Source organism: Stegastes partitus, unplaced genomic scaffold (assembly GCF_000690725.1).
Source record: "Stegastes partitus isolate 25-593 unplaced genomic scaffold, Stegastes_partitus-1.0.2 Scaffold1480, whole genome shotgun sequence".
Classification (NCBI taxonomy): domain Eukaryota; kingdom Metazoa; phylum Chordata; class Actinopteri; family Pomacentridae; genus Stegastes; species Stegastes partitus.
The window spans coordinates 177873-187947 of record NW_007579211.1 but is presented as its reverse complement, the minus strand read 5'-3'; the positions used below and the strand labels follow the sequence as shown (position 1 = coordinate 187947).

General features: G+C 40.5%; 1 protein-coding gene across 1 annotated transcript; it reads left to right on the top strand.

The window, feature by feature from the left end:
* Window positions 1-3: 3 nt before the first annotated feature.
* On the top strand, window positions 4-4859 carry LOC103370766 (leiomodin-2-like; the record flags this gene model as incomplete). The annotated part of the gene is made up of 5 exons (XM_008299917.1): window positions 4-246; window positions 1846-2106; window positions 2441-2659; window positions 2841-3284; window positions 4445-4859. Coding segments are annotated over 5 exons (1194 nt in total), but the record flags the coding sequence as incomplete, so codon positions are not given.
* Window positions 4860-10075: the final 5216 nt, after the last annotated feature.

Genomic DNA, 10075 nt, shown 5'->3' with positions numbered 1-10075 from the left:
GAGGAAGATAATAAATTAAAGCCTGAACCCTCAAAGGATTCAGGGCCGCTGACGTCGCGGTCCGACACCCCAACACTGCTGAGGCCTCAGAGGGTGGAGCCTGTCAGACTGACTCCTCCTCCTCCGCCTGTCGACCAAAACACCACTGGAAACCCGATTGTTGTCGACGACGCTCTGCAGCGAGTCCTTAGCAACGACCCTGAACTCACAGAGGTTAACCTCAATAATATTGATGACATCTCACAGGTACGAACACAAACCTTTCATGACGTACAACATTTAATTATTTTATTCATATTGTAATTATTTAGGAAAGTCTTGACCAATGTGACTGTTATCGTATGTAACCAGGAAGTGGAGAGATGTTTTGAAACTTTAGTGGTTCATAAACAACTTTATGAATCATCATATTAAGTTCTACTTTGTAGAATGTAGATATAATTAAACTGAGCTAAGCTGATACTAGCTAATAGCTAACACTAGGCTCATACTATGGTTCAATATGTATTCAGACATTTGACATGTCTTAATGTGGAGACTAACATGATACAAGAGCCAGTTATTATTGGTTACTAGCAATTAAATTCATAAACCTCCATAATGTCAAGTTAAGTCATTGTCTTTTGTGTAGCACTATGAAAACAAAAGATGCTAATTCAAAGTTTTCAATACAGTAAAAAAAAGACTGGTTTGTCAAATTTACCTGAAAAGTTTAAGTATTAAAGTTTAAACCTAAGATCCTACAATATTATTTATTATACAAATTTACTTGACGGTAATGAATACTAACATTAAAACCGCACAATATTGTATGTTCCACAAATTTATTGGACTTATATTTAACATTGTGGTTAGGACCCTTTTAGAAAACATAAGTTTACCTGATGAAATCAAACATTAAGGCAAATGTTGTACAATAATTATTAGATGAATCTGCCTGACTAACTGAAACATAGAGGTTAAAACCTCACAGTATTATATGTTCCACAAATGGACCTGACTAATTCAAATATTAAAGTTAGGACCCAACAATATTATATATAATGCAAATGTATGTGATTAAATTAAAGCTCAAGGTTGAGACCCTTCAATATTATTTGTTATATACATTTACTAGACAACATGACAACCCGAAAATATTAGATTTAACACAAATTTGTCTGACTAATTTAAATATTAAAGTAAAAACAACAAAATATCTTCCCGTGTATAATTACAAAAAACAGATTTGAAACAAATCTTTCATAAAAACCAACCACTTTTACTAACCGCCAAATTTGATATAGCATTTCTAGTAATACTATCAAGTATAGTAGATTTGCTGTCAGTTTAAATACGGTGGTACTGTTTAGTCAGAGCTAGTGTCCTCCTTTAATTGTTGAGTAACATTTGATCGTATGCCAGTTTATTTTTAGAGCCAGACATCTCGCCGTGGTTTTGTAATCGAGGACAGAGTTCAATAATTGGTCCAAACACTTCCTATGGCTGGAAAATAAACAAAAACAAGACATCCTCAATCAACAGTTTCAACAAGGTTTCTGTAGACATCTTTATGTTTAAAACAGTCTGTGGTCAATCAATGACAAGTAATGGCTAATTTTAGTATTAGCTGGAACAGCAGCTTGGACACAAACCCGTCTGTCAGCATGGTAAATACCGACCTCACTGAAGTGTTACATGTCCACAGGGATGTTCTGACCTGTGGCACTGCTGGTTGTTAGGGTGCCAAGTGATAAACATCCTGTCGAATGTAATGTGGTATTTCTTCCTCTGGGATACAGCCAAAATGATTTTCTACACAAATTTACAGCACAAAGTTGTCATTTGTTCTACTTATTTTCTCAGGAAACTCTCATCCGATTTGCTGAAGCATTGAGGCCCAACACACACGTGAGAGTCTTTAGCCTCGCCAACACCCGAGCCGACGACCCCGTGGCTCTAGCCATCGCTAAGATGCTGAGGGAGAACTCGTCCATCACCAGCCTGAATATAGAGTCCAACTACGTGACTGGGAAGGGCGTGATGGCGCTGGTTCAAGCTCTCCCAGGAAACAATACTCTGACTGAGCTTCGGTTCCACAACCAGAGACACATGTGCGGAGGACAGGTTGGTTTCCTTCTTCCCTCTCACTTTCTTGAATCAATCAAACCCATCTGTCGTGTTCGAACAACAACATGATAGTAATTATCTGTCTATATTCTCAGCCACCCAGGTCATTAGGATGCTAGTAGTTTCAGTAGAAGGCAACCGGACTTCTGTTTTTGGTTCTTGAAGGTATATCATCTTCCATCCAAGAGGTTTCTTCAGTTCTGAACAAGAAGAATTGGAGAAGCCTCTTCGATGAGAGGTGAAATGTCTTCAAAAACCAAAAACAGAAGTCCATTTGCCTTCTAATGAAGCTCCAAGGACATGATGGTAACTGTGCAACCAACTCCTACAGGTAGAAATGGAGATGGTGAAGATTCTGAGGGAAAACCACACTCTGATCAAACTGGGCTACCAGTTCAACCTTCCTGGTCCCAGAATGAGCATGACCGGGATCCTCACCAGGAACCAAGACCGCCAGAGACAGAAACGTCTGCAGGAGCAGCGGCAGCAGCAACAGCAGGGCCAAAAGGGGGCGCAAGATGGAGCAGTTTACCCAAGAACTACCGCACTGGTGAGCAGCTTTACTTTGTGTCCTACAAGCTGGACATTACGTTCTACTATCCTGTTGTTTTCCATGACTGTTTTCAAAGTCTTCATCTCTGTTAGAAACAACGATGAACTATACACCTTTAACTCCAAAAATGTCATATTTATCCACTTATTTGTAACGAGTTTTCCTTTTCTATCCGTAGCGAGGAACACCTGTTTCCTCACCGTACAGCTCACCTTGGTCCTCGCCCAAACTGCCCCGAAGCGACCTGGCTAAAAAACAGACTCCCCCTGCTCCACCTCCTCCTCCACCTCCACCGCCGCCGCCTCCACCTCCCCCACCACCGCCGCCTCCTCCCCCGCAGCGGGAGACCAAGAAGCCCACGAGGATGATCGCGGAGGTCATCAAGGCGCACGAAGCGGGCAGCAAAAAGGTGGTGAAAACGAAAGGGAAGAAGGGCAAGAAGGCCAAGGCGAAGGAGAAAGAGGAGACGAGCAGCATCCTGAAGGAGCTGAAGAACGCCCTGAGGCCGGTGTCGGTGGACAGGAGGGGGGAGGAGGGCAGCAGGCCGTCCACGCCGATGAGGTCAGCCCACGATCAGCTGATGGAGTCCATCCGCGGTAGCAGCATCCGCAGCCTGAGACGGGTGAGTGACGTCTAAATTAGCGTAGAATTTGCTCCTAATTCTGTTTTTCCACGAAGAAACTGCATCAGATGCTAGATTATTTAGAAATGCACCGAGTCGCAAGTGGCACGACCCTCCCTTCTCCAACGGAGGTGAAACACTGCTTCATTGTGTGAAAGGTTGGCAAAAATACTGTGCAGAAACGCAAGCAGACAAGCAAAGTGCTTCATACGAAATTGCTGCAGAGCCTCTCCAAAAGGCAAAGTAGAGAGTTTAATTTAGATGAGGATGACACAGAGTCAGCGGAGTCTGAGTCATCTCTGTGGCTGACATGGTTCGTTCTGTCTCTGCAGTGGGTGAAGGCAGGCAAGAGGCCACCAGCGAGCACCAATCTCAATGCTTTTACAGCCAGAAAAAGGCCAAAATACAGCCACGCCGGTCAAGTATTTTCACCCCAGAGAGGACGATAAGAGGGTCAGAAAACAAAGATAATTGGAAAAAGCATATTGTAATGAAGGGAGTGTGTTAATATTTTGAGTGCGTACTTTATTTTTCTTTCTAAAGACAGATAAGTACCGTCCTCGCAGCATTTAGAACAGCTTGTTACATAGTTAGAGTGGAAAATCGTCTCTGCCCTCAGATAGCGGGGGTCTCCTCCCGTCGCTGTGAAATTCCTGCCACTTAGTGCGGATATTTATAGAGGCTGTTCATAGGAGCTGGTTGATAAAGACAGATGTAACATGTTGCCACGGCACAAACCAACAAAACAAAAAGGACATTATGCACACAAGTGACATAAGGACAGAGCTGAGTTTACGTTTCAAAACTTCCCCACATTTCGAGTTTTGAAAAATATGCGGATGTGGTGACACGGTGCCTATTTTGGCAAATGAGCAACCAGAAGAAATGAACTGCAATAAATCTTTTTCATTCACTACTAAAACTAAACGTTGTTGTGACCGTGTCAGAAACCAACTCTTTGATGCACCAGTGACTCATTTTCATCTCATTCCTAACTTTGCTGTCAGGATTATATTTTTAAAAACAGAAAAAGAAGGCATTTTTATTTTATTTCTGAGTAATAATTCAGGGTTGCCTCCTCAGAAAACCCACATTTAAAAAAAATATATATATTTTTTTTTGACCTGCATTAAAAACTAACATATCTCGTCATTTTCCAGGTGGAAGTCCCGCATCATCTCCGATAATACCAGGAGAAATGAAAGAGATCATCTCGTTATCAAGCTAAAAGGTGGAATTAACGATGGAGTGACCAACAGTGACGAAACCACTCAAGCGCCAAAGGTGACAACGTGGGTTTTCTGAGGAGGCAACCCTGAATTCTTACGCATAAATAAAATGTTTAAAATATATACTGGAAATTTGCACTGCAGTAACGACAGCTTTACATTTTAATAACGTGTCAGATTTTTTGTACTCACGATAGAAAAACGGTATGTTGATTTTGAAACGAGTTTGTTTACGTTTTCTAAATCGCTGTTTTCTTGTAAAATTGTAAATACGACCTTGTTGTTGTTGGTTGAGCTACTGTATGTTTTAATGTCTAAATATAGCCATTTGCTGTTTACAATACTGCTCCTCTGAGTATGCAGACTGTTGATTCTTTGGTGACTGGATGAGCTCCACTTGAAAGAGACGGGTCAAGCTGTCGTGGAGTTGTTTTTATCAGTGAGTCAGCGCACTGGTCAAGCGCCACTGATGCATATTCCCACTCCGACACATTCGCAGGACGCCCACTCCGGTTGTCAGAGCAGGGCTTTTTGCGCACTTTGAACAATTCACAATGCGTGATGAGTGAAAGGAAGGAATACAGTCACTGTGACATCAGTGTTTCAGAAAAATTTTCACAGCATCAAACACAAATCTGTGGGCTCCTCTTAAAAGCTGCTCGACATAATGCACTTTAAAGAAGAAGAAACAACACATTCAGACAGTAAAAGTCTGTTCAGGCCAGTGGAGACGGGTTTTTTTTTTTTTTTTGCTGGTGTAGCCTTATTTGATCTGATGCCCAACAGCATGTTCTGGCTAATGTGGATGGAGCTGTCATCTGAATTTGCTTCAAATGTGTAAATGTAACAGAGCTGTTTTGTATAATGCTTAAAATTAGCAAATGAAACAGCTGCTACAAAGCGTGTTTACGGAACAATGCTATACAGTGTCAGCAGCAGTAGTAGAGATAAGTTAGAAAAGTGTGTTAGAACGCAACATTTAGACAAAGATTGGCAGAATAAGCTAACATAAACGAGCTCATCTTAAAATCCTACGATAAGAACGCTTGAAGCCGCAGACTTTCAGCTTATTGCACACTTCATATTTCTTTTACTGCAATATTGGCTTTTTTTTTTTGCCAATATCCAATATGTCGATATGGTCCAACTCTCAATCAACCGATACCGATATATGTTTGTTACTGCAGCCGCACTTGCTTACATGCTTCACGACGCAGTTTGATGTCGTCATCATTTGCAGTAAATGCCAGTAAATGCTGGCAAAATCCAGGCTTTAGATCAGATTAGACAGAACTTTATGTATCTCCTTTATTTTACTGCTTTTCATCATAAGCAAAAAAAAACAGATAACGATATTGACAGATACTACATTTTTATGCCAATATCGGGCCCATCCCTATTTGTATTACATCGCTTTAAGACTTCAGTGCCTTTTACTACTTCTGTGAACAGTTTTGGTGCTGAAAATGTTTTATGTTCAGTGTTAGAATGTGTTTGTTTTTCCTGCAAACTGTAAAAATAGAATCAATGCATGCAACGCGTAAGACACATGGTTTCATTAGGAACATTAACCACTTAAATCATGACATGAGACGACTGCGATGCTGGGACAAAAATGAAGAGTTTTCGGGTTGAACTGCGGGCAGTGTTTCCACAGAGGAAAGTCCAAACTACTGGATCAATAAAATAAATGCAGCATGGCTCAGACACAGTGAACAGAGGAGCCAGTTGTTGGACGATACATTCAGCACGGGGAAACATTTTCTTGGATCCATTCGATGACTTCTGCTTTTCAATAACCTTTTCATGAAACTGCTTCTTGTGCACGATTGTGCACGTCATACTGACCGGTGACTTCCAGATCCAGGCGTCTTACACTAGAACTACTTGCGACACACTCAGATGATCTCCACTTCAGTAATCTTGCACCAGCGTTGAATTAGGTGGATCACTTTAAAGGGGAGGAACCCTTACGCAATCACTCATTTTAAATTTTTAGAACTGACATTGCTTTGTAGAAATCTTGCCTTGAAATCTATTTTCATTTTCCACTTGAAAGAGTCTGTTTTTGTAAGTTCTAACCCAAAATGAACCAAATTAAATTGACCATAATTTAATGTTGAAAAGCTATTAAAGGAGAAAACTTCCAAGGGGGGGGAGTGAATACTATTTATAGGCACTGTACAGGATTGAATGTGTGAAAGCAGGACTTTGTCTTGCTTCTAAATTTAGATCTTATTGATCACTTGACATTTTTTTAACTTGTGTGTGGTGAGTTTGACGTCATGGTTGTAAAGTCAGTAGTTTTGTCCTGAAGAGCAGCAGCTTGGAAATGGATCTGATGTGACCGTTGATTAACACGTAGTTTCGCAACATAAAAAAATGTATTATATTGGGAACTCTGCTGCATTAAAATGCACTAGAGAGCCATATAACCACCTGAGATGCCACACAGATAGGAGGCAGGCACTGATTGAGGGAGATGATGAATTAGCCGGACAGAGCGGTGACACATGGAGAGAGGAATAGAACACGAGAGGGGAGATGACAGATAAGAGAGTGAAAGCAAGAGGCTGAGAGATGGGAGCTATTAGTATCAGCCATCCTAATCCTGGTCTTGCATTTGTTTATGTGTCTTGGAAGAGTTCCCCAACTTTTAAATCCACATCGCAGCTGTTCAAAGACAACAGTGGGGGGACCCGGGGGTGGCAACGAGGAGAAAGCTACAAACTTAATTAAGCATTTCCAAATGCATAGTTGACATTTTTAGAATGGCTTCCAGAATGAAAGGCATGTTGTTAATTTAAGCGTATTAAAAAAAAAATCAATTAGTGTGTTTCTTTGAAAGCTTTGAAGTGCTTGAGGGAAGTTTGAGCATCTAAAATCTAAAATGTGCCAGCTGAACTCAACCCTCTTTTAATACAGGAAGTTACATAATCTTTTTATCTTTCTTTTACACGACATCCATGTTTGTCTTGTCGTTGGAATCTCCCTGAAATGTTCCCATCAGCCTTTGAAAAGAATAAATGGAAGATTTTTCTAAATAACTCACGCCACAACTCGGCCAACAACAAAAGGTTTGAACTCTAAACTGTACATTTTCTCACCGTAGCGGCTCCTCGGATGATTTTGGTACACTTTGGAGGACGGTTAACACGCTGACAAGGTCTTTTAATCTGCACCAAGGACTCTTAAGCTGGACTTGTGAAACGATGAGTAGGGCTCCAATGCAGAATACACTCCCAAGTGCAGTCGCTCAGTATGCAAAATACATTCCTTTTGCTAAGTACAAAACTTCCTCTACTCAAGCACGTCACATCTGTCAAACCGTTAATAGGGGGATCTTTCCATGAAATTCATCCACTGAAAGCTGAGACTTCCTGCTTACATATGCACTCAGGGTGGTCGCCGCTTTACCCTCATATAGAAGTCATGACATTGTTTTCAGGGTGGAGGTTTTATGCTTATTAGAAATAGGCAAGTTTTCCATTTGCATTCAGCTGCACAATATCCCAAAGACTGCAAATCACTCCTAAAATGTAGATCTAGCATACATTCAACTTGTTATATTCAACATAACGATTTGCTAGGGTCAAGTTATTAAAGTTATATGTAAGAAACAAACATTTCGTGGTCTTCTCGATTCACTGAGAAGACAATTGTACTGTACAGCTTACGTAATGTAGAAACTACTTCTATAAGGGCCGCTGGATTTCGATGTGTGCATTGGTCTCTATGGAAGCACTCGGTGGAAGAGTGGAAAGTACCATACCTGCTCTAAGCCCTCTCATAAGCTGTGCAGCAGAGAGAACTGATACAGGGTCAGATGATGTGGACATCTGCTAAAAATAAACGGTCAGGGGAGAGAATTGTTGTAGTCATTACAGCGTCTATTCTTGCTGCGACTTCTAAAAATACTACCGACAGGCCAATTTTGACTTCCTTCTGTCTCGCCCACACAGATTTAAAGACTTTCGTTTTGTGTAATTCTACCAACAGATACACAAGGAGGAGAGGAACAGCTGGAATTCACCGTCACACATGATTTAGGGTTTTTTTTTGTCCCTCACTCACCCAGTTTTCACTTCAGCTGATGAAACGGTACCAGTAAGGGCTGTAACAATCCTCTGCTCAGCTGTTATTGGATCTGCAGGTGATGAGGCTCGCGTTCATCACTCCTTAAACACAAATGCAAATACTCATATGACACACTGCGCTGGGAAGATTGTGATCTTTTACACACAATGCAACAAAGGCAAAGAAAGTATCAGGATCAGCTTTTCCTTTCTGGTAATAATTCGAGAATATCAATGTAAATAATAGACTTCAAAGCCTTAAATGCAAAACTAAACCAGTAGTTTTACAGCAAATAAAGTTTTATTTCTGAAATTATGCATTCTAAAAACAATCAAAAAAAACATCCACTCCTACAGGACTTGAAGGTAAAAGACATCCAAATACCCAAGTATGTAAATATCAACCTTTTATTGGAGTGTACAATGTAGAGTTCATTATTTGTCCAGGCTCTTTGATAAGACTTGGCGTCCGTAACATCTTATTAACCGAGTTACCTACAGAAGCTAAGATCAACAAAAACATGGCTAGGTTTGTTTTTTCCCCCCAAGAAGTATCGTAATATTTGACAGAAGAGGTCAGTTCCTACATCAAACAAGTGGCAATTTGTCTCTCAAAGACACAATTTGAGGACGACACTGACATTTCAACTATTTGACACACTGAGAGTTTCTTTATTGCGTCTTCTATTGTACGTTAACAGTGCTAGCATGCTGCTAGTTAGCGGACTGAAATGCTAAATGCTAATTTTTTTTTAAAGGTTTAGCTGCTGCACAGCTCATTAGCTTGTCAGTAAAGTTAGTGTTACTACAAAATGTCTCTGACTCTCAGGTCTAAAACAGACAAATTATTAGTTTTATGCCAGCTTTACAGAGAGGTTTTAAAAGTTACTTATTTTAGCTAAGAGCGAGCTAACTGTGGAGCGAAAACGGCCGCCAGAGAGAAACCCTGGAAATCCAAGCTTTGCCTTTAAGGAGAGAAGAGTTAGCGACAGTGAACATTTTGCCCTTCACTGCAAAGATTTAATGAGACTTTGCATTTAGAAAAACTAAATAAATTTTCCTCTTACCTATGTTAAGCCATAAACCTGCCTTACTTGACCAGTTAGCATGTGGTTAGCATTAGATTCCAAGAGTCAGGGGCAGCGCGGTTTGATTTTTTGCTGATATGATTCCCTTAACCGCAACCAGTCATGTCTTATGATGCTTAATCTGACCCAAACGTTAGCATAACTAGCTATCTGTGCCTACTCCAGAGGTCTAGAACCTAATTTGTGCCATTAGCATAGCTAAAATTTAATATGGATTACTTCAAGACAAACATTATCTCTCTCCATTTTGTTCTACTGTTAGTGCAAAAGTAACATTGTGTCGCTTTGGTTAGTAAAAATTTTGTAAAGTCTCAACATTTGGCTAAAATACTAGCTGCAAAAAGTTCATTTATTTTAGAGCCCGGCCGACACATCGGTTGGTCGATATTATTAGATAT